The sequence below is a fragment of the Electrophorus electricus genome, chromosome 7 (genome assembly GCF_041902795.1).
Source record: "Electrophorus electricus isolate QZ-2024a chromosome 7, ASM4190279v1, whole genome shotgun sequence".
In the NCBI taxonomy this organism is placed as follows: domain Eukaryota; kingdom Metazoa; phylum Chordata; class Actinopteri; order Gymnotiformes; family Gymnotidae; genus Electrophorus; species Electrophorus electricus.
In genome coordinates this window covers 7,863,000-7,888,464 of record NC_137503.1, presented here as the reverse complement: position 1 = coordinate 7,888,464, position 25,465 = coordinate 7,863,000, and the positions used below count along the sequence as shown (strand labels likewise).

The 25,465-nt window shown below is 38.9% G+C and overlaps 2 protein-coding genes across 2 annotated transcripts; one reads left to right on the top strand and one right to left on the bottom strand.

The window, feature by feature from the left end:
- Positions 1–190: 190 nt before the first annotated feature.
- On the bottom strand, positions 191–10,714 carry stk35l (serine/threonine kinase 35, like). Its single transcript, XM_027005565.3, has 3 exons — positions 10,042–10,714; positions 8,079–8,822; positions 191–6,318 (listed from the first exon to the last, which is right to left on the bottom strand). Exons 1-2 carry the CDS (start codon positions 10,529–10,531, stop codon positions 8,083–8,085), a joined length of 1,230 nt encoding a protein of 409 aa, XP_026861366.1. The 5' UTR covers positions 10,532–10,714; the 3' UTR covers positions 191–6,318; positions 8,079–8,082.
- A 9,986-nt stretch (positions 10,715–20,700) lies between these two features.
- Positions 20,701–25,011, top strand: cnga3a (cyclic nucleotide gated channel subunit alpha 3a). The gene is made up of 8 exons (XM_081717736.1): positions 20,701–20,858; positions 21,123–21,239; positions 21,715–21,888; positions 22,288–22,331; positions 22,649–22,790; positions 23,026–23,127; positions 23,230–23,336; positions 23,469–25,011. The coding sequence occupies exons 1-8, from the start codon at positions 20,758–20,760 to the stop codon at positions 24,851–24,853; spliced, it is 2,172 nt and encodes a 723-aa protein (XP_081573862.1). The 5' UTR covers positions 20,701–20,757; the 3' UTR covers positions 24,854–25,011.
- The last annotated feature ends 454 nt before the right edge of the window (positions 25,012–25,465 follow it).

The following is a 25,465-nucleotide window of genomic DNA, read 5'->3' as shown; positions in this document are numbered from 1 at the left end:
ACAATTCTTGAGTGTTTCCAAAATGTTTCCTACATATCAGATCAGCTTTCTCCTTTGTGTGTGTTTAAGCAGTATCAAACTCTGTACGTTCAAGTTTGTGTTTTGATGAATTTGTGCTTAATATTACCTCATTCAAACGAAACATACATTTTTACAACATATTAGTAAAATTCAGCATTGCTGACAAATGTTTAATCAGACGTGAGCTTTATTTCTCAATTAAATTCTTAGCATGGACAGGACAGCAGTGAAAACAGAGTTACAAGATGCTTTGAGAAGACTGAAATACATGAAAGATATTAGAATGAAAGTTATGTAGTCAATACCATACAAAGATTTTAAATGGTACTCTGCACAGTGGTGACGTGTTTGCTTGGCTAATGTATCTTATATGGGTAGCTTCAAACAGACTGAGGATCCCAACTGGCCAGACTGTTTACTTTAAACCTGTTTAGATTAGACCTGCAAGTTCAGACCTGTTTGAGCAGGTCTGTAATGCCATGGACAGAGCAATGCTTAAACCCACCTAATTCAAACACCACCAGTGCCCATCTCTCCCCTACACACTCTGACCCTCTCACACAATGCTGTTAGTGAGCTCACAGGTTAAGCACTCCCTGGAGGGAGTTAATGATGGTCAGTCGTTGTAGCTGCTTTGGAGTTGGTGCCTTGGTCAGAGGAAATTTGAGGACAGGAGTCACAACTGCCCCTGAAAGGAGAGGGCCCACACATCGCTCTCTCGTACTGCAGTAGTTTTAGTAGTAGCAGCAGTATAACAAATGTACCAGCTAAAGATGATAAGATTCTAAAATTACAACACAGGGCTTACCTTCAATGACATTTTGGATCATTAATCTTATTAACAAGCAATACAGTACAATTTAGATGTTTAATTAGGCATGTATCTATTTAAAAAGCAACTTGACTCTGTCTGCTATTCTATAGGACAGGGTCAAGGCTTGTACTCTGCTGCCTTCCACTTTATTTTCAGTGGGGGAAGGTCTCATTGTCTACACCTTCAGTCAGTTGCCAGTTTTCTCCTAATCAAACAAAACAATATTTTTTTCACTCTTAACTAGTTCACTTAAAAAAAGAGATTCCCTAACATTTTCATGGCTGCTGATTCTATTAAAAGATTTTGCTTAAATTAGCCGTTTCCAAGAACTGGACTTTTGTAGGTGTTCACTCTCCAGTTCAGGCAAGCAACATGGCAGTGGAAGATCATATCAATTTGTTAAATGAATTAACAGTCTGAGACCTATTAGCTGCCATCTAACCTATCTGAATCTGCCAATCAGAAGAACTGGTATCAGCTCCAGTCACTCTTCAGAGATGCCTGGGTGCAACCTTTGGTGCAGCTGAGTGATGTGGTTAGATGTCCTCACCATTACAAAAGACACAATTTCACCTATCTCAATGCTTTTCCAATTCTTACAAAATTGTAGATTGAGCTTGTACTGGCTTTTTTTGACCTTTTACACAGATATGCAAAAACATATATGCATCAGCAAACATACATCAAGGGGGAAGAAACTGAAAAGAGTGGATGGGGAGACTCTGCAAACATACCTGTCTAGTGACAGGTAATGTATATTTAAGGGGGTAGGAAGCACTCTATGGCTGCCATGCAGTAGAGAACCTATAAGTTGAACGAGACAGCATAGATCTGACACTGTTTTTAAAAAGTACATTCAGAGATCCATCAGCCAAATTCAAATTGTACTGTCATTCTTATTTGTTTCCCAGTGGAAGACCTGTTTGTGGTTCGTAACTTTACTTCGAAAAATGCTGAGGAAAAGAATGCGAACTGCATTCAATTCAGCTGCCCCTCAAATTCGTGTTCCCTTTAAGCAATCAAGTCCTCAGGCACACATGTTCACTATAACGTTGGGAATGGGACTGTTGGGACTGAAAGGAAGACGTTCACAACAGACTTATGGCCGTATTTTGTCAAGCCTATCGGCGCTGAACAATACAAAATGTATCAGCACTATGATTTAATATATGTATGTGTTTTCTATTTATTTTGATAATTTATTTTTGTTTCATTAGATGTCATTTCCAACTATCATCTCTGCATTGTGACAAAATATGCACATTTTCTGATTCTGTCATTAGGAACATAATGCGTTTCCTTTTATTGACTAAAACAAACATATTACTAGAATTATTATTGAATAAATGAAGCAAAGGAAACACTAATATTTTTGGAGTACTCTTTCAAAAGGCAGTGGGGATAAAATCAGCCATTTCAGAAAGTGTTGGGGACATGACATGACCCTTGCCCTTCTCTCTGTTTGGCAGGGATTGCTCTTATATTAACCTGTGTATGACATATTCAAGGCTACCCTCTAATTATTAGGGTTAGGATGGGAAACGAGGGGTAGACCACTGTAAAAACAAAATTTCTAGAGAGTGACACACAAAAATGGAATAATATACTGGACAGAACCAGAGCATATTATAATACACATACACAGTCAGTAAAGCAATGTGTGGTGCATACTCATTTTACAAGGTGCACGTGTGTTCATCATATTCCCTGCCTCTTCTCTGAGGCTACTGCAGTTGCAGCACTTTCTGTTCCCTTTCCCTCTGCTATGTTGCATGTAACATTAGTCACTAATCAGCATTGCTGATTTACAATTAAAAACCATATACTGCCATGAACAATTTTGCTCATAATTAGAAAAAAAGTCTACAAGACAGCTTATCATCAAAAACCTTTAGACAAGGTTCGATTTTAATTTCCATGAAGTTAAGCAGCATAACCAGTGGAAATGGAGCCTATTGGATAGGTAATTGGAACACACACCGAGTTTATTACATATGTCCTGAGGGACAGACTCTCAGACCTCTGTCCTCTCTCCTTTTAAACCTTTCTCTTTTTGAGTTCTGCCATTATGGGAACGCATGTTCACAGCTGATGGTGGTTCACTGCTCATGGCAGGGAATTAGTGTGATAAGGGATTTCTAACATCATTTTAAGAACTGAACATCTATTTTTCTATACATATAGATAAATGTGCAGGACTCCACGAAGCTGTAGTCATCATCCTGTAACAGGGGTAGTTGTTAGGAGTCTGGTATTATGTGGTCACACTGCAGCCACTCTCAGCAAGCAGACACGCTGCGCAGTGACTGCCATAGTGAAGCTGTGTTTTCCCTCGTCCATCATGGCTACTGAGAGTGCCTCCCCCTCCCCACTTGTACGCACACACACCATCCCCCTGCACTTAACCACACACAATATACACCAGGCTGGAGGCCTATTTCCTTTCCCCCACACTTTGTAATGCACAACCAGTTCCATTTCCAACAGGCCTTCATTGGATGGCAGACTACATTTCTGAAAAGGTGTCATTCATAAGAACTGCTTTCATTTGCAGTTATGAATTCAGGCTCTAAGACATGGCTGAATGTGGCTACCAGATTGAGTAAGATCAGTGACTGTGTGTTGATGGGTAGGTGTTTGTTTTTGCTCTGTGTACAGGAACACATTATCCTCTTTGGCATGTGCCATTACCTGAGCTAGCCAACGGGTAGAAGAGCATGCTGGACCTGATGACTGTTCCCAAAGCAGTTTAATTGGGTTTCTGATTTTCTGCTCCATTTTACTATATTAATAAACACATATATTAGTTGTGTGTGTGTGTGTTTTAAATTAGATATTAGTCATATCTGTTCTGCTTCACTGTCAAACAGAAAATTAATAAAAAGTTTTTGTATTTAGTTTATTGAAAAGTCAAACACAAAAGAATAACATTAATAATTGACAGATATTCCTGAACATGTATGATCTTGGCCAAATCATCTGAAAATCAGTGTCATTAAGAGCATAAAAGTGTTCCGATAGAGGCAAAGAGTGATGGTGTGGGAACAGGACAGGAGGTGGTGGAATGGATTGGACAGAGCAGGGCAACATCACAGTGGAGGAGAGGTTGCATAGTAGTGAGCATGATATGTCGTGATGAAGCATGACCACAGCAAGAGAAATCTAATCTGTGTGAAAGTGATATCACACTTGCTCACAATTCCATCCTTTATACTTTTAAAACATTCTGTGGATTGCTGACTTAAAAATAAACTGTACAATCAAATCAAATCTGACAGGCTTTGTGCCATGTTTGAGAAAGGTCAAGCCCTGGCTGTTTTTCCTTCATTTCCTTCCAAAATGGACTGATCATCTCTGGTACCTGCACAATACATTCTATGATCACAGGCCCTTTGAATGTGGATTAATGGCTTGTGCTTAATGTTTAATCCTCAGAAACAGTCACTCAATACAACTGAGAAATTGATAAAGAAGCATAAGGTACAGTTTGCCATTATGTGCAAAGAATAAATAAAATAAAAACTAATGACATACCAAATATGCTGACTAGAGTAAAAGAAAATAAGACATGACCAGAACAGAAATACATAATGATCCCTGTCCCAGCAAGGGACAGCCAAAGTTGTTTTTAGAACTGCATGGCAACAGTGTTTGTCCTGTTTGAAAATCAAGAAGTGTGTGTCACTGTGTTAGCTGATTAGTCAAAATCAGGCACATCTGAGAAGTAAAAACTAAAATATGCAATAGTACCTCATGACTGGATTGGAGAAACTGACAAAGTGAAAAACATTTGGCTCCAATGCTTTAAAATGACAATTAAGCTAAAATCAAAAGCACAAGAAATCTCTGAGAAGATTGCATCAAACAGGGCAAATGGCTTGTTTCCTCAACAGCAAAGAACATTTAAACAATAAAAAGGAAATAACAACAAAAATAGTAAAATACTGGTCAAACATGAGGTTTCAACTGGTGACTGACTTATGGTCAAGGTTGATTATTTCTGTTTGTCCAAGGTTTAACACCACCACCAACTACCACTATGTGTCTGCAAGACCAAGTTGATTCATTAGTTGACAGGTTCTAAATACACAAAAATGCTGAGGTAGAACTACAGCACACATAGAAGTTTGCTGGCCAGCACACGCACACACACGCACACACCTTTCTTCCTCAAACTGTTCAGATCAAGTCAAGAGCAGACCTGCCTCTGTATTTGGTTCATGGATCACTAATGTTCCCATGGCTTCAGTGACAGACAAAAACCTTTTGCAGGAAGCTTATCAGTGTACACTTGCATTTGTATTTTAAAAGCATCATCACGTAGGAATTAACCTGCCTATAGAAGAAGGTTGTTGGGCTTTTAAACACAACCAATGAAAAGGGATTTAACACCTTCATCTAATTAACAGAAGTAAATAAACCATTTCAACAAGTGGAAAATAATTATCCATATATGCCAGCCATATGATGCACCAGCAATACAGCATCAGAGTCAACTGATCATTGACATAACTCCTGGTGCTAATGAGCATTGGTTTAGCATTTGCATGCACCCGTGTTTTGTATTCTTTTGGGGGTATTGGGTAGTGAACTTTAAGCCCTCATCACTGGTGCTGTGTTAATCTCTGTGTTCCACTGGCACCCACTGGTGTTAACTGTTTTTGCTTAACATGAAGGGTTGAAATGTAAACTGTAAGGAGAACACACTGCATACATTTAAATAACCCCTCAAGTATTTGCAATTCAAGGCACAGATTACAAAAAAACAAGACACAAAAATGAAGAAAATAAACCTCATTTTAAGATATAGAACTGGCTCATCCAAGTAGGCTTAAAATGAGAAAATAAAATGCATGCTGGTTTAGGTTTATTCCAATTATTCCCATCAGGGAAGAACATTAAACATTTTTACTGCCATGTATCATTGACCAATAGATCCATTTTTACTTTGTTTGCACTTTAATATCTTAGCATACTCCTGGGTTAGAGAAAATTGCAACTCGCTGACCATTTCTGAAGCAGGATATTCAAGACATCTTGTACTGAAAAACAGCAGGTTAATGTTTTCAATGGTATCTATTGTGAATGCACTTACATTTCCTATTTGGAAAAGCATTAAAGGCATATATAATATGTGCAAAGTTTTGCCTAGCGGGTGAACACACACTACTACACTCGAAGTCTCCATCTTAGACGAGGTGCTAAAAAAAACCTGTGGAAAACAGACATTAACAAGTCACAGCCAACAACAAAATTCAACCTTCCTCGGGTCAAAACAAAATAAAAACAGTAAAACAATCTAAAACAGAAAGTCAGTATGCAGAAGAGCAACATGTTTCGGTTTGTTACATCCTAACAGATAACTAATTGGGAGTAAGCTTATACTTCACATTAGATTTGTAAGTGAATCTTCACAGTAGTCCAAAGCAAAGTTGTCCCTTTGTTTCCTCTGTGCAGAATTGTGGGGTCCAGTAAGGAACAGCCTGCAAAAACAGAAAGCCATGCGTAAGTAAGCGCTGACAAGTGATGCACACTAAGCTAAGTGAAGCTCACCAGAGGCAATAGCAGCAGTAGGACATGGTTGCACATGGCAGGTATACTTTGCACTACTGCATGCTCTTGCTAACAGACGTGTCCCAGATATTCACACAAGACCCGTTTTCCTCAGCAACTGCCTACAGACTAAGTAAACAGCAGTGATTTGTGAAAGTCACAACCAGCTGATCCATTTTGATCATCAAAACCAGTCCAGCATGGTGTCCATGACTGAAGCACTAAAAAGAGCAATGGGAGATCATCCAACTTTTGTTTGATTTTCTTCTCTGCTGCACCATACAGTACTGACTGCCTGCCTCCCCAGTGCCTACCCTCCTCCACTGCAGCTCCAACTATGTGCTGAGTCATTAGCAGCAGCAGCAGCAGCAGCAGTGCAGTACTCCCTCTTCTACAATAGGTTTTGCTCTCTTGTTCTTGTGAGTACCTACATTTGTATATAGCTGCAGTTTGCTAATGTAAATCTAAACCTAGCTATAAACTACACCCTGCCCTTAACCCTAACCAAAAGCCAGGAAACATCATTTGGAGAAAAGAATCCTCATGAGGCCATGCAAAATGTCTTACAAAACATGTTGTAAAGTAAACCACTGCGCGCACACACACACAAATTACAGTTTATGTTTCGAAATCAGCACTGCCCAATTTTTCAAAATCAAAGCTCTTCCACTGCCATCATCACCCCCACCCCCAAACACCACACACTGCAGTTCTCTCTGCCTTGGCCCCATAAAAGTGGTAACGGCAGACAGGGGGAAGCAGGGGGATGGGAAGAAGACGTGAGCTGCTCCCGCTTGGAGCGGTGCAGCAGACAGCTGTAGAGTGCTCATAATGACTGGGCCCCACCTCCCTGTCCTTACTCCACCTTTCCCTGCTCGCCTTCAGAACAAGCCTTCAGGAAACACTGCTAGCCAAGACAGCCTATTCAAACACACTTTGAGATATAAAGAGAGAAAAAAAATAAAATAAAATAAAATCACAACATTCTTAAGCTTTACCACATCAGTAGCATGTCAGAACATACTAATTTCCCATAAAAACCCTGATACACATGACCATTCAGCATAGCCACTGCATTTTGAATCATGTCAAGTCTAAAAATCTCCATTTTGGTATCCAAAATGCTATGTATGCTTGTGACTCAAAGTGAAGCAATCCCAGATGCTCTGATATAAGTAAAATAATCCCTTTTATCACGCAAAAAACAGAGGAAGCACACCATCATGTCTGAAAGCAAGAGAATGTCCATATACTCTGAGCTACTTTCAGGGAAATGTATAGAACAACCAAACACTAAAATAAGATAAGATGTTTATTCTCCAACAGAGCCATCAGCTGAAATTCTGTTCTTCTATTAGGGTAGACCTAAATGTAAGCATGAGTTAAATGTTCCTCAAAAACACAGAAACTAAACAATGTTTTTTCCATCATAACGTCAAAGCTAATTAAACAAATTTTTAAAGGCAGAATCAAGGTCCACAACACTGTGAGGATAAAACTAAGCAATTTAGCAAGAGAGAAATGAAACATCAACAGATACCATACTGATGTCAGAGTGGCAAACACAGATACAAAATGTATAACCACTGCTGTAACTATGTGTAAAACAAAACAATCCCCCCCCCCCCCCTACTTTCTACCATACCAGTGTGTGCAAGAGTGCCAGGAGAATGGTCTTCCAGAAGCTTACATGCTCAGGTGGTACATGTGATGTGGCCCACACGGCTGTGCAGCTCGATGGCGTCAGGCCGGTCCTGAGGGTTGACAGCTAGCATATCCCGCAGGAGCTTACGGAGTACATCCGACATCTGCGAGCGGCGTCGCTGTGGAATGCTCAGCACCATCTTAGGGTTCTCGAGCAGGGCCTCGCCCACAGGCACAATGTCTCTGCCCTGGCGCACATAGGTTCCCAGCAGCTCACGTTTTGACTCTGCATCAATGAACGTGATGCGCTCCAGCATGGCCCAGATGATGATGCCCAGTGCAAAGATGTCCGCCTTGGCAGTGTAGTGGCCTTCCCACACTTCGGGTGCCATGTAGAAGTCTGAGCCGCACGCTGACGACAACCAGAACTTGTTGATGTTCACGCAGCTCCTGCTCCTTTCTTTGGGCTCGCATGAGTCACGGCCAGGGCCCGCACCTGCACCCGTGCCCAACCCTGCACACACCTTGCTCAGGCCGAAGTCAGCCACCTTGAGCACCGGGGACCCTGAACGCTCTGAGATTAGGATGTTGTCAGGCTTGAGGTCCCTGTGCACAATGTTGTTCTGGTGCAGGAATGCCACAGCGCTGCTCAGCTGCAGCATAAAGCTGGCGTTGTTGCATGGGTCGGGTCGTCGCGAAAGGATGAACTGATTCAGGTCTCCACCCTCGCAGAACTCCATCACAAACCACAAGTAGCATGGCTCCTCCATCCCCGACAACACCCGCTCACCTGAGCATAGGACATGACGACATCATGGATACACACCACACGGATTCATGTATGTACAAAGACAAAGTTTCCACCTCTCACACATTTCATCTAACAAGATCACCCAAGAGAGTTTACACAAAATGTTCCATAATAATAATTGGTACTTTTTTCTTCAAATATGCTGGGACACTTGCTGTTTGATACTGTGCTGCTGAGTTGTCAATATTCACTGAAGCAGTGAAAATATTTTAAGCACTTAAAATACATGCATATATTCACTGTCAAATTTTGAACTAGTAAAAAAGGCCATAAGCAACTTGAATCAAAATATGAGGAAAAACTCTTAATGATCTTGAGAAATGGAGCAGGCATATGCTATACACCAAGAAGGCAAAATTAAAATCTCAATATATGGTTTTCACAAACTTAACATAATGAATGAAATCTGTGTCCCAAGGTAAGTGATGAGAGAAGGGTTAGCCCAGGCTTGTTGACTGTTGCTCCATCATTAGTGCTGGTAGGCGCATTTGCGGTGGAACCTGTTTGAAGCTGCTTTATTTTTGTACCAAGGAAGCAGCATATACTCAGTGACAGGCTCTTGCACACTACATGTCACCTCCACACCACTTTCTGTTAAGACAGTTGTCTAAACTGGTAGCAAACTTCAGCAAACTACAGCACATACGCAGATCTGATTTTAAATTATTCAAGTAAAAAACGAACAAAATCGGAAACAATCAGGTCAACCAGTAGTCAAAGACATTTACCTACTTCCGGCTAAAGATTGTTCCCTGACCCGCTTCTAAAAATTCTGGATTGGATAACTCAAGGTGGGGGAGGGGTGAAAATCTGACGGACATTCGCCGTTCTTACGTAGCGTACATTAAACGTCACACATCAAACAAGAGTAACAACATAATCTGTGATACTTATAACAATAGAATCGTCCATTTTGGCCATGTTTCCAAGTCAAGTAACAAACCAGGGTTATTTGAAAATAACAACCGTAATCTCTTAACTCAAATCCATAAGGATAATTTGATTGTTGCGCTGAAATGACCAAAGAGCAAAATTTAACAATGCTAGTGCAGGTCTATGTCCATGTCATCTAGGACATGTAGGCGAAATCATTAAATGCTCAAACAAGCAGAGACTCATCTAAGCTTCTAGTTTATTTTGTTGTACAGTGCCCTCTGTTATAAAATATATTCTAATAGGTATAAAACGTTTGTCTTACCTTTCAATGAAGTTTCTACCAGCCGCAAATACTGCTTGGATCGCTTGTTCCCATGACTCATTTTTTGAGCCATACCATTCCTCTGAAGTACACATTCTTCCAACTGAACCACATTCTCGTGGCGTTTCTCTAAACTCGCCAAGGCCCAGAACTCAGCTAGAGCCAGCTCTACATTTTCCGGTGCATCACAGCGCAGTTTCTTTACAGCAACCAAAGCGCCAGACTTTCGTGCAATTGCCTCGTAGACAACACCGTAGCTACCTCTACCAATCTCACGGACCAAACTGTATCGCGGTGCAAAAACCTTCCGCTCTAAATCACCGTTTTTTAGATGATCCCAGTCGTCCTCCATTGTATCACTGCCGTCCATATTCTCGACACTTAAAGGTCGTAGAACATTTGCGTTTTCAGTTTTCTTTGCCCCATTCTGTGAACCTGTCCTATTGCAGGCTCTCGTTACCTGTCTTCGATATGTTCCCCCTGTATCCATTAGCTACATCTTCTCACGATGCGAGTATTTTTCTGTAAATTTCCTCAGCCCACATAACTAGGCCGCACGGAATAAAAGAGGCATAAATCTTATTAAAGTACTACAACGTTAACAAAGTTCATTCTTTGCATTGTTTTTGCAAATACACAACTCACTCCACTCTTACTTCCGGGCACCTCAACATAGCCTGAATGGAATATGCCTTTGAATGAAGGGAGAGCATGCCCGGAGCATTCCAATTCTCAGTGTAGAGGGGGGATACCATTTGTGTAGCCAACTTGTTAACAATATCTTTTTCATTGTGACATTGTAATTATTTCTATTGTTTATCCTAGTTTAGATAAAATTTTAAGGCTCATTAGCTGGGCTAAATAGACCAATATAAAAGTGAATTTCAAAAATGCAATACGTTTTGATTAAAGGGAGCTCTACCTCAAGATTGTTCTATCTGTGGGGGTTCATTGATTCAGAATGGTTCCGTCTCTGCTTGTCATTGGTGTGCACGTGCGCGTGGCTGCGCGTCATCTGCACGTGGATGAGCATGCTGACTCGAAGAGCAAACGCAGGTCAACACCGCTTTGCATCGATTATGAAGGTGTAGTGAACAAATGATAAACAAAATTTCTTCGGACAGTCCTAAAATAATTAATGGTAATGAATTAAGCATAATAATGACGAACTGCTCCATTAATAAATTCTAGCGGTGTAATGATGAACACAGCACTTAAGAAGGGCACAGATTCAGGTTGTTTGGATTATCTTGTGACAACTCATTGTTCCCCTTTAGAGGTGTTGATTAAAGCTTTTTTTCCTTTCTTTTTTATATCTGGATGCTGTTTCATTGATGTTTGGCATCTTAAAAATGCATGACACTGTTTTTGTTTCTGCTAACCATAAATGTGCTTAAAAATAAAAAGATAACTCCTTAAATTATATTTTAGAATGAAATGAAAGGGATCTCATGGGAGACCCCAAGCCCAAACCCAGTACCTTTTCTCATGCAATATAGAGCTAACAGATCTGTAGAAAATCAAGTAAACCAAGATCAAATCAGTCAGCTACATATTCCAAGATCCTATTATATTAATGCTCAGCCTTCAACATCATCATCCCTGATCTACTACAGGAGAAACTTTCCAAGCTAATGGACCTGGCTCTGTAACTGGATCACAAATTTTCTCTGTGATAAGATGCAGTTTATGTTGTGATAAACATATCTCTGAACCCTAGTCACGTTGTAGCTTGGAGCATTACAAGGTTAGGTCCACTCACTATAATCACTCTGAACCAACGACTGTGTTTCCAGTGATTGATTTGTGAAGTTGATAAAATTCACCTGTAACATGACTATTGTTGGTCTGATCACTAATAATGAAAGTACAGTTAGGAAGTGAACAATTTAACATTGTGGTGCAGGTGGAGTAACAATGCCCTTTAAACCATAAAAATACAGTTGGTAGCTACTTTGCAGTTGGCAAACATCCATCTAGCTCTGGCTATACTGATGCATTCTTCATTCTCACATCAGAATTCTCACATCGGCCATTTGGTTTGGTGTAGCCTCATCCCAGAAAAAGAGGAAATTACAACATGCAATCATGAAGACTGAAAAAACGACTGGCTAGGGCCTAACTTAACCTAAAAAAACCCCCTATGTCCCCAGAATAAGTCAACATGCAGGAAAAAGGCTTGCTATCACTTCAAACAACACAAAAATGTATTCCAAAAGCAGCCATCAAACAAGTGTTTCCAGTCATTAATATCAAGAACTGCACCCTATAGTATTTGCTTACACCTGCAAGTTTCTCTTTTTCATCTAATTGGTTTAATTGCATTCTGGCCTGCTTGTATTAATATTAATTTTCCAGTAGTGTCTCTTACACAGTATACTCATATTATCATTGCCATCTCTGGTTCTTAATTTTTTCTTGTATATTCCAATTATTTCAGAAATGTACAATCTAATTGAAATCCAGCTTGTGTTTTTAACATATTTTCACTTAAGTACAGGCATAGATAAGATTAAGTTGTGGGTATTGTAATTCTATTGAAGGTGAACTGTCTTATGACCAAAATAATTAAATGTCTAATGCATGCTTAAGTACATGACAAATAAGCAATTTGACCCTGATTCTAAAAAATATGAAAAATTGAGAAATAAGAGTTTGATTTGTAACATTAGTATGTATAAGACAATATATGACATTGACAAACTGACATGCACTTCACACCTTGACCAGCTAGCCAATTATCCACTAGCACCACCTGGTGTCTACAATGCACCATTGGCTCTTGTAGCTCAAATAATAAATACATTTTTTTGTGCTCTTTTTCAGCTTAAACCTTATTTAATTTGTTGTTCACTGTCATTTAGAATTGGGCAAAACACAAGCTTTTCAGTCATTTTAATACTGAGAAACCACTTCTCTGCAGATTCTAACTGAGCTTAGACACAGAGAAATAAACTTCTCAATATCAAATTTGTTAGTAACTTGCAAGGCTGTGCTGTGCATGATCACCAAGACTTCTCTTGTATTCTATCTCTTGCAAGTAATAGAGTAGACAACCCTCAAAATAATGCATCAGGGGGAATGGGTGATAACAGTTGATTTTAGTTGGTGTATTTATACATTTACATGTATATCTCCCTCTCTCCTGACTCATTTGTGAGATCTCAGGTCTTTTGTGCCCAATGTGAGCTGTCTCTCTCTCATTATGATTTGTTTTCCTTTAATTGGACAGGAAAATATATCTGAAGTGAATCAACATTTCTCTGTATTATACTTTGATATGTGATTTATATTCTTTGATTTGTATCATATAATTTTTAGGCAATTATGTTTTGACGCGAAACCCAGAGATACCTGCTTTAGAAAGTGGAAAATTATATAACAGTCAACTTTGATTGCTGCATGTAGCTCTCTGCTTGTGTAATTGCAAAACATTTATGGAATAGTGGAATATTGCTATTTTGTACTAAACATTAATCGAAAAATACATATGTCCCAAAAGGTTAGTTGTTTGATAAGTTTGTGAAGTGTGTATGTATACATGTGCAACCTTACACTCTTTGTGCAGACCCAATAATAATGTGAATATAGGCATGCATGTCCTTTCATTCACTGAAAGCACAAATAGTGAGCAGCATAGAGAAACAGTCCCTGTGTTTCTGACAATAGAGTGGCATGCAAAGCACTGACTGTGGAGTGGTCTCCAGGGTACAGCACTCTTTCGTTTTGAGTGGCTGCCATGGCAACTTAACAATTGTCATGAATGGCTGAATTTCTGTAGTTCTCTTGTGAATTCTCACATCTCATGCACATTGTGTGTATTGTAAAGATGCAAAATGAAAACAGGTGTGATGCAAATTTTAAGCTCCAGTCCCCAACATATGAACCATTGAATTAATTCTCTAGCCTCTCTGAATTCTGTGTGTTCAGTCTAGATATCAAGTATCAGTAATTGTTTGTGTTGGGAGCCTTGGGAAGACAAGCTCTCATGTTAGAGGATTACTGAATTTTGCAGCAAAACATCAAGCAGACAGATTTACCTCTTATAAAATTTAGCCTTATAAACAACCCTAACTAAAACAGGATTTATACCTGAAACATTGCCTTTAGCTTTTTCACAAAACCTTACTATTGTGATGAAAGGAAGGATATATAAGATATAACACATAAAGAGGTTCTAAAAAGGCCAGATAACAAGTCACACTTATATTTAACAAAGGGGACCTCTAACAATAATTATTATCTACCAATGACATAACCCATCTGTTTAGCCTGTTTTATTTATCTTAGATTTTTTTAATCAAATCTATTTTGATTCCAATCCAGACAGATTAATTTTATATGTTAAACTATCTGTCTTTTATATGTTTATTTTTCTCTTATTTATAAAGCCCCTTGTATAGCCCTATGCACTAACCATGCTATATAAACTTGTCACGCCTTGCCTTCATTTTGTTGTCAGCTCAGCAGTGTTTACCCTTCAGCAAAAGAGTAGGGACTGTGGTGATGATGAGGATAAATGGACAGTGCAGATGAGAAGCTAGAATGATAACCTTATCATTCTAGCTTCTCATCTGCACTGTCCATTTATCCTCTTAGCCTCTTAAGCATCATTAGAATGTCAATCACTCCAAATATGTGTAATCAAGAGTTATCAAGGAGTAAGACATACATATACAGTGGTGTTTTTAGTAAAGTGTTTCATCAAAATTACTGCCTTTTTGCATTTGAAAAACAGAGTGGTTATGATTAGTCAAGAAGGAAGCAGAAGACGTGGGGTCCTTGACATAACTGCCCCATTAAAGAACATTTTAGATGCCATTCTAGTTTACATATTTTGTTTTCCAAAGGTCTTCAGAAAGGTTCTTTCTGAATCAGTGTACAATTCTTTCAGATGCACAATTACATAGAAAACTGTCAGATCTGTTGCTTTCAGAAAAAATGTTATACATGTTCATTGCTTATTAACTAGTAGTATCCAGTAGTCTACAACTGCCCATAATAACATAATTTACCATAATAGTCAGAAGGCTGGTATAGGCCTTTAAGTAGTTAAGAGAATTTTTATGTACAATCAAAATATATTTGGCTATAACAACATTACACTTTGACAATTGGATATTTTTCTTATGATATTTGTGTCACTACTGTTTTACTTTTCAAAGTCATTGTATTTATATATTGATTTCTGCTTTAAAAGCGAAGGGCTTCCAAATATATCACTAATGTCTTCGCTTTAGCCATTCATTTAGCATTAATGAAATGAATTCTTCCCTTCCACAGGTGATTGACTTGCCATTGGCTGCACTACAGAAGGACACTACAGGACAGCATTTAGCAAAGCCATATGCTGTCATAGCAACATCTCACTTTTCTCAAGACTGTGGACAAATCTCCAAATTCAGAGATACAGCAACATGAGATGATCTTGAAATGTAGCAAGCTTTCAAAAGCAGAGTGGTACTCACTAATAAATGAACAAATAAATCTAAATAAATAAATAAAAACTTCACAGAAAACATTCAGGCTAAAACAGACCCAGTCAGGACAGTAGCTCTGGTTCTAGCTCTGATTTTATTCACAGTAAGCATGAGAAACTCACAGTCTTTTGGTGTTGGTTTTGTTGTTGTTCAAAGGTGGCTGTTGTAGTTTTTCAATAGTATTAGATTGCAGATTCTCACTGCATCAGTTACCTTGGGAACTCCACAGTAAACACTTGCAATATGTCAATTAATGGACAAAAATAGTATATTTGCAGGTATGATTAGCCAATGGAGAGAATAGCAGCAACATGTGAGGAAATGCTGGAGTATTATCTATTCTGACAGTTGTAATCAGAATTAGAATCAGAATAAGTTTATTGGCCAAGTAGGCTGACACACAAGACATTTGGTTCCGGCTATTGGTAACTCTCAAGCAATATAAGCAGTTGTTAAGCAACGTGTTATGGCTATCAGAGAAAACAAAAGTAGCTAAAGCATCGCAGATGAAACTAGTTATTTATGAGGGTGATGGCATCAGGGAAGAAAATGCTCCTGTACCTCAAAGTTTTAATATACAGGTTTTTATAGTGCTTGCCAGAGGGGAGGGGAAAAAGCTCATGTACAGGGTGTGAGGGATCTGTAATGACTTTCCTTGTTGGTTTTCTTGTTTCTGAGGAGTACTGGAGGGAAGGCAGGAGAGCACAATGATCTTTTCTGCTGTCCTTACCCTGTTTAGTGGCTGCATCAAACCAGATCGTGATGGATGTGCCCAGGACAGATTCAGTGAAATTTGAAGGACTCCATGGTTGACACAGGGCTGTTGGATATTGTGAGCTGGAGCAGTGTAGAGGGCTCTCCTAAAGTCCACTGTCATTTTGACCTTTTCAAAGATTTTTCGCGCACTGCAGTCAAGGGTCTGGTGAAAAAAATTACATTATAATTGTCTTCTTTCCTCAAGTGTAACATTAGGGTCTTTTTTAATATGTGACTACACCTCCCTATTACTGAAACACATATATCCAAGAGGTCCATGTTTATCTTCTTGTTTATCATTTATTTTTAGCTGTGACTGAAACTAATATTTGTAACAAGTATGGTCATTCTACTTAAGAGATTAGCTTGCAAGATAGTAGGTTTTTAGCAACTGAGACTTTTTTCTCAGTATGGACATTCTATGCTGGAATTTCCAAGCAGATCCAATGACATACTTTTGATACCTCTGTGAAAAATTCAGTTTGGTAAAGTAAGATTAGTTCACTTTTTTCTCCCTTGATGTTATGTGCTGCATTATATCTAATAGTCCCAGACATTAAACCAGTCTGCTGAAACTGAATTATACTAACTTCAGCCTACAGCCAATTCTATTTGGCTCCAATTAGTCCTGATGCAGAATTATATTTGGCAACAGTGCAACAAAAATCTTTGCTGTAAATCTGCTTTTTTAACAGGATTTTGACAGCCCCTTTCAGTCACAGTCTTATTTTCAACATTAAGCCCAACTACATTTAGTCACTGCATCACTACACATGCTCATTCTTGGGGGAAGTTATGCACTGGCAATTAGATTGCTGCTAATCTTATGATGTCTTGAGGACAAAATTCCTTGGTTCTAGCAGAAGTAACCTGTAGGACACCATACAGAAATTACACCATGCTGTAATAGACAATGCTGTACAAAATAAATACAAGCTAAAATACACAGAGTACTTTTCCTAAATTCTGGTATAGGATCAAAGACTATGAAAGATGCTGGTATTCCCTTTAGAAAACAATCTAGCTCTGCACGGCATGCTGTGAGAACATAAAGATGTCCATTTAATGAGTTTAATTTCAACCAACTTTTGCCATAATATGAAAATACAACCTATACCTACATGCCATCCATGGATAATTAAAATGTATTCTTTACATTTATATTTATCACATTTGGTAGACACCTAGAGTGACTTGCAGCAGTGCTTTGTAGTCTTTGTCAGATGTGAGTAGTGGGTTAATGGTGAGGTAGGGAGTGCAAGGGTGAATCATAGCAAGTGATGATCTGAAAAATGGAGTGTATGTTTTATTTTAAATCACTCCATCTCCATTTTCATATGAAATTTCAGATGCCCTAGAAATGTAATAATGTAATTTCAGATGTGAACCGCAAATTATAGAGAACCACTAAAATGTAATGAAAAATCATGTTAGTGGAACTCATGTCAGTTTGTTGTGTTTAGTGAGCCCTTATGTTGCTTGCACACTGAACAAAACACTAGGCTGGTGTTTGACTAATTTAGCTGTTTTTGTTTTGTTTTTCAGTAAAACAATGCATTATCATTTATAAGATGTTAGATTTGATATGCTATGGTCACAAATACAAACCTCAATGTGCCAATGGTGAGGTTAAAGGGCTTAAAGGAGGAATCCATATGATTGTATGACATTACACTAAAATTCATACCTTAACTGTTGGCCAAATGTTGAAGGACATTAAATAATGTCTTGTCCAGTTTATACGAGTCTACAAATTTGCCTCACATGTGAGCTGACCATTTACATTCTTAGAGAGGATTGTCAGTGGATGTTCATCTTTCATTCTCCAGTTCCACAACACACACATGCATGGACACACATTCTTTCTCTCTCTGTCTGTAGGTCTTTCTCTTACCCTCCTCAGTAAATTACACCTCCATTATTCCACCTGTTTCCTTTTGTCATTGCTCTTGTTGGAACAGTATCTATTTCAGAACCACTGACATCATGTCCAGATCAGCAAAGCAATCAGTACAAGCATGAGGTTAGCTCAGTGCAACAGGTGTACATACATGATTTGAGCAGCTAAATCCAAGAAGAAGCATTGAATAGCTCAGATAAATGCTCAAGCCTAATCAGGGATTAGCGATGCAGCTTTGCAGATTGCGCTGAGGATTTCTCTGGTCTCTCTCTGTTGTGGATGCAGGCAGGTGGTTCCACCAACTGTTAGATGCTTCATTAGAAGAAGTGCAGGTTCATAAAAAATGGATAGACAGTTACAACACATCACTGGTAAGATAATAAATGTATTAAGTTTAACAAAGGTACCAAGATTAAAAAAAAAACAAAAAAAAAAAACAAAAAAAAACTACAGACTGGATTTTAAACTGACAATATAAAAAAAAGCTTCATAACAATAATGAAAACTCAATCTTAGACAGGTTTAAAACATTTGTCAGGGTTAAATGTCTGATATCTGTGAATTTGCTTTGTATGCTGTGTTAGTCCATGGACCTCAGAACATCATTAGACCCTCTACTGAATACATGATCTCTGAAACTGATCTTAGAGGCACTTTTGCTCCAAACACATGGCAACAAATCCTATACCGCTGACAATATAAATGGACTATGCATGAAGATTACAGTGACTAAGGTATTGACTCTTGAAACAACCCATTGAGAGTGATTTTTAATTTCTCTGTTTTGTTTTTGGAATGTTTGAAGGACATAACTAGTTGCATGGCACAGCGTTATACGGTACTGTTAGTGTACAACGGCAAAAATGCTTGTTTTGGTAGCCTATAAGTGGCTTGTTACCTTTAAACGATCTCACCGTGTTACTTGGAAGAATTTAAGTAAGGCAGCGGTCGAGTTTGCATTTAATGGAGGAAAGAATAAAGCTTGAGCACCAAAGATTAATATTAATGAGATGTCTCGCGTTTCACCACACCCCTCACACAACGCGTAGCTGTCCACTCACAGTGGTGCTGAGGACTCCGGTGGATGGTCTTCAATGATTTTTTTTCTCTCACTACTCAATGCATAAAAGCCGAAATAGCGCGGAAGACGGATTAATATGATCAAGCTTTATTAAGATCCCCCCCACCCCCCCGCCCCACAAGAATGTATTATACAATGTCACATTAAGAGGAACCATCAAATACTTTCAACAGGGAACGATTGAGGATTAATAATCCCAATTAAATCTGTTGATGTAACTTTTGTTATCTAAATCAAGACTTTCTGGTAAGTTTGAATCAGATCACATTTCGATAAAAAGTTATGCAAGAATGAAATACCAATACTACTAGAAAAGGCTAATACTGCGTTGAGACGGCAAATGTTTGTGTGGCATTTGTTAACTCACTAAATAGAAGTACAGAGTTTTACAGTGACAGTGACATTTTGCATACAAATTGCTTAACAAGACAGACTTTAAAAATAGGCATCTCGTGCACACGCACAATATAGATGGGCTACGCACGACACATTAACAAAGCCCACATATGTAGTGTTTTAAAACTAATAACTCTACAATTTCTTCTCAAACAATCGGATTAAAATGTGGTACGATGAGGTATTTTAAGATGAGCAAAATCCGACAACGTCTAATAAAATCGAAGAACATAGTCTGCTTCAGACCTGTGCATCTTATTTGGCAAAAGTCCATCCAAACGATTATGAGCACTTTGTAATGCAAGTTATGCAAATTTTCAACAATATTTCACACAAGCCACAACAAAACTAAAACGAACTAATGTAAAAAGTAACATTTTAAGGTAGCATGAAATTAAAAAGTATATACCTATCCACGATGCTAGGAGAAGTAATGAAAAAATAGAGAGAATATGACATCACATCAGAGAGTTATAGAGGGTATCTCACTTTTGTAGTCTTGGTAGGCTACATTAGGAGACGTGCTGGTTATATGGCGAGTTAAAACTGTGCTGTGATTTTTCGCCACATGGATATGCGTGGCTCATCCTGCTTAGTGTTTAGGCAATAAGGCTAAGCGGGCTGTATTTTTAGACCCTGAGTTCAGATGGCAATACTGTCCGTGCAAAAACCTAATTTGAAAATTCGACATGACACATCTCTTCAGAGCAAATGTGCACAGCTTTTCATGCTGAAGAGTCTCTAGTGTTGAACAGGTGGTAAGTGTCAATTCAAATATATTCAGTTCACTTGATATCAAAATAAGTTCACCTTGGAGCAATTTGACATCAGAATTTGCTGTAATGAATACAATTTATGCCACACTACCACCAAGAAGAACAATGCAGCTTCTGTCTATCTACATGTATTTAATTATCTCCTAGTCTTATGAGAAATAATAAGCTATCTAATACATACACATAAACCTAATTATTATGAGCACATAATTATGAGCACATCTTAGTCATATCTGTTATATGTCATGCTGCTAAACTGATTTGTAAGTGCTGGTGTGTTCTTGCAGGAGCTGCACTTTCTGGCAGAAGTGAAGGTGAACTGAAAGAATGGCAAATGTTTGTACCAAGCAGTCATACCCATCTAGCCACAGACCATCAATGCAAGGCGCCAAAGATAAACTAGATGAAACTGATAACAGTGCCTGCAGGTTTGAAAGCATTATGTCTTATGTTAATTTGATGGTCTCGATTCTTTTAAAGTTTATTATATATCCAATAGGCTTTCTTATAATACCTTAGAATTTTTTTTTTTTTTTTTGCTTTTTATGTTAAAAAAGCTTACTAGCATCCACCCTTACTGTGTAGAAAGGTATCTTAAGTAGTGAGCTCTTAGTATTTGAACTTTTTCAACATGAGTATTAAGGTATTTTACATTTAGTGCTTCTGAATCCTTCCCTTTCACTGCATCTTAGGCCACACTCTATATGCGAGGACACAACATCTGTCATGCAGGGCGTCATTTCTGCAGCGACCAGTCAGCCCCAGGAATCCCGCAGGAGCTCATTCACAGGTGCTGGGGCCATGGCCAGGTAACACCCAGACCCTCACCCTGCCACTCATTTGGCTTACTATTCAGACACCCGCCTCTGCTATAGCAGTCGTTTCCATTGCTGCGCATGGAGTATCCCTGCTCTCGCATCTCTAGCATTAGCTAATCAAAAAACTGTTTGAGAACTCAACAAACTGTGTAGTGCAGAGATACTGCATGTCCAGAGTTGGGGAACTGCTCTACAGAAACCTTTATAGCATACGCCAACCTGGGTCACAGGCATGGTGTATGCATAACAAATACAATACATAGGTGGTGTATGTAACGAATACCACATTTCCTTCAACTGGCAAATTAGGAGTGGGTACTTGAATCATAAGCATGGATGGCACTTTATAAGAACAAGACATCAGAAGTATCTGATATGTGCAATGTGTATATTTGTAACAGGATCAGAGAAAGCTGCATACTGTATGGTGTACATGGGCATTTAGTGTCCTGTGTCCACCTCCCAGGCTCTCCCATTTCCTGTTTATGCTGCGAAACTGGGCATCCAACAGGCTGCAACACGAAGTTGAGCGGCCCGACTCCTTCCTGGAGCGATTCCGCGGGCCTGAGCTTAAAGACCTCTCCAGCCGCGGTAGCAATGCCCATACCTCCACACAGCACCCGGACCAGCTTCGCAAGAAGTAAGCAAGTCCTGGTGCAGTCTCCATAGTACAAATACAAATGATTTGAGTGGCTATACCAGTGTGACAAACTGTGGCATGAAGTCAACTGGTGTAACAAATTGGGGAACTGGTTTGCATCTGTACAAATGCTATCTACACTGTCCTAATTAGCCTGGCTTAGTGAGGACTGGGCTAGAATGAATGACTGACTCAATCCAGTGAGACAGTATATTGTCAGTGGACAGATTTCCACTTAGATCCTGCATTTCCTTGAGGTACTGCTCTTAGTAACAGTGCAGTGAATTTATAGAAAAGGTAGCAGAGCCTTGCAGCACATTTCATTTTTAAATGTCTGCAGAATTTATCAGCACTGATAACACGGAAATAAAATGTTTTTTTCCTCTTAAGTGAAGCAAGTAATTGGCACCTTGCTGTTTACATTGTGAACAACTGCAACCAAAGTTCTAATCACTTAGTTAGCATGGAATATGTGTAAACATTAGGACTTCTGAAGCAGAAGTGGATTAGTGATGAATATTTGCATAGATTAAATACTGTACATTATAGTATAGTGAAAATGTAAAATGAGAGACATCAGTGAATTAGTTTTTGATAGACATTAGAAAGTACAAAGAATCTATTTGGTAATTGTAGTGCTGACATCTACAGGCAAATAAAATACAATACACCCTAGTAGAGTAGTGCTTCAGGTCAGAAGTGGATCCTTGTGCAAAACAACTTTGGATGCTTAAACAAAAAACAAAAATGTTACCTTTAGCAAAAAGGAGGAAAAAAACAATGAGAAAACAGAGGAAGAGGAAAAAAGATGGAGACAAGAAAGATGACAAAAAAGAAAAAAAAGACAAAAAGAAGGACTATAAGAAGGATGATAAGAAAGCTGCTAAGCAGGAGGACCTTCTGTAAGTACAGATAAAGTAAAGCATGCGGCGCTTTGGATCAAACCTAATAACCACTACAGATGTAGTATAGCATTCAGTCTATACCACTATATTAAACACACAAAATTGTCTTTTTTTGCAATTAAAAAAAAATCACATTGTGCATTTAAAATGGTTGACACTATCTGTTTTTGAACGTAAAATGTACATTGCGTCTTTTAAAACATGGATATTCACTTAAATTTTGTATCCTCAGGAAAGAGACATGGATCATGGACCCAGCCACAGACAATTATTATCGATGGCTCTCAATAATAGCAGTGCCAATATTTTACAACCTGATGATGGTCATAACAAGGTCTGCATATGGACATCTGTAATAATCTGTAAATGAGTTTGGAAGGGGTGGGGTTGGGGGCGGTGTTACAATGCTTATGTTACTGTGGTGGTATTTCTGCAGAGCCTGTTTCAATGAGCTTCAGGACACATACACAATCCTGTGGGTCATTTTGGACTATACCTCTGATGCGCTGTACTACATAGACACATATGTAAGATCAAGAACAGGTAAAGACAGAGCTCTATATTTTAATCATGTAATGGCTTACAATTGGACATAATTTAAATGTAGAAATCACCATCAGTAAGCATGAACTCATGAAATGGATTATAACATGTCATTGCAACCATTATTTTCAGGATTCCTGGAGCAAGGCCTCCTAGTTAAAGACACCAAGAAGTTGTTGAACCATTATATAAAAACCCCACAGTTTAAATATGAAATTTTGTCAATGATTCCAACTGATATTATAATGCTGAAGGTGGGATACAACAATCCAGAGCTGCGCTTTAACCGCCTCTTTAGAATGGGACGGCTCTTTGAATTCTGTGATCGCACAGAGACCAGAACCAGCTGTCCCAACATCTTCCGCATAAGTAACCTTGTACTTTACATTTTGGTGATTATTCACTGGAATGCCTGCATCTTCTTTGCAATTTCTAAAACTATTGGCTTTGGCACTGACACTTGGGTGTATCCCAATATTAGCCATCCTGAATATGGACGACTAGCTAGAAAATATATCTACTGTTTGTACTGGTCCACTCTCACGCTCACCACCATTGGAGAAACTCCTCCTCCTGTCAAAGACATTGAATATCTGTTTGTCATTACTGATTTCCTTATTGGAGTGCTGATTTTTGCTACTATCGTTGGTAATGTTGGTGCCATGATCTCCAACATGAATGCGTCCCGTGCGGAGTTCCAGGCTAAGATTGATTCCATCAAACAATACATGCAGTTCCGTAAAGTCACCAAGGACCTGGAGGCCAGAGTCATCAAGTGGTTTGACTATCTCTGGACAGAAAAGAAGACATGTGATGAGAAAGAGGTGCTGAAGAATCTGCCATACAAGCTCCGGGCCGAGATTGCCATTAATGTCCACCTGGACACATTGAAGAAGGTGCGAATCTTCCAAGATTGTGAGGCCGGCCTGCTTATCGAGCTGGTGCTCAAACTGCAGCCTCAGGTCTTCAGCCCTGGAGACTACATCTGTAAGAAAGGTGACATTGGAAGAGAAATGTACATTATCAAGGAAGGAAAGCTTGCAGTGGTGGCGGATGATGGGGTCACACAGTTTGTGGTACTCAGCGATGGTGCTTACTTTGGAGAAATCAGTATCCTTGGTATCAAAGGCAGTAAAGCTGGGAACAGGAGAACAGCCAACATCCGGAGCGTAGGTTACTCTGACCTCTTTGCCTTGTCCAAAGATGACCTGATGGAGGCACTTACAGAGTACCCTGAAGCCAAGAAGGCCCTGGAGGAGAAAGGCAAGGCCATCTTGATGAAAGATAACTTGATTGATGAGACAGTGGCCAATGCGGGTGCTGACCCCAAAGATCTGGAGGAAAAGATTTTGCGGTTGGAGAGCAACCTTGATGTCATGTCCACCAAGTTTGCCAAACTCATGGCAGAGTACATGTCATACCAGAGCAAGATCAAGCAAAGGCTCACTTACATGGAGAATAAAGTGAAGACACTACAATCACAACATCTTTCTGAGGTGGTTGAAGACAAAAAATAAGAAGAAAACAAAACAGACACACACTGTGAATGCACACAGCATAGACAATTGGGTCAAGGGGTCTTTACTTCTAACAATGTAGTTTTTGGATATAGGTAGCACCCTACTTCACAACTGTTTATATGTTTTGAATATGTGAGCTTATATTACTACTTAGGTATAATAAACATGAAGTTCATGTGCACACACTGCACAGCACTGTAAGCAGCGTTGCCTGTGCTCTACTTCTACTGATTGTGCATGAGAACGTAAAATGCTGCCTAAGTGGTGTCTTTTTTATCTCCAAGGACAATTCAGGACACAAAAACTTTTCAGAATTGGGTGAATATGCCAAGTACTGAAGCCTTGGGAGGTAATGTGCTGACTGTTACAAAGTCTCAAACATATCAAAGCACTAATTTAACAAGCGTAATCCTAAGTGAAGCTTTCGCTCAACATGTATGAACGTATACATGTTCTATTGATTAATGATCAGCATTTCAAAGAGAACTGCTCTCAAAACATGTTCTATAAGTATGGCTAGGATTTAACTATTCCAAAGACAAAGCTTATAATTTTTTAAAATATAGTATCCCTACATAGAGATCTTAATATGATCTTAAATAAATGATG

Coding starts and splice junctions, on each gene's coding strand:
- stk35l (XM_027005565.3), bottom strand. CDS start 10,531: ATGGATACAGGGGGAACATATCGAAGACAGGTAACGAGAGCCTGCAAT. Junction 8,823..10,041: donor GGTAGAAACTTCATTGAAAG/GTAAGACAAACG, acceptor TCCTATGCTCAG/GTGAGCGGGTGTTGTCGGGG.
- cnga3a (XM_081717736.1), top strand. CDS start 20,758: ATGGCAAATGTTTGTACCAAGCAGTCATACCCATCTAGCCACAGACCA. Junction 20,859..21,122: donor ACTGATAACAGTGCCTGCAG/GTTTGAAAGCAT, acceptor ACTGCATCTTAG/GCCACACTCTATATGCGAGG. Junction 23,128..23,229: donor CTGATGATGGTCATAACAAG/GTCTGCATATGG, acceptor GTATTTCTGCAG/AGCCTGTTTCAATGAGCTTC.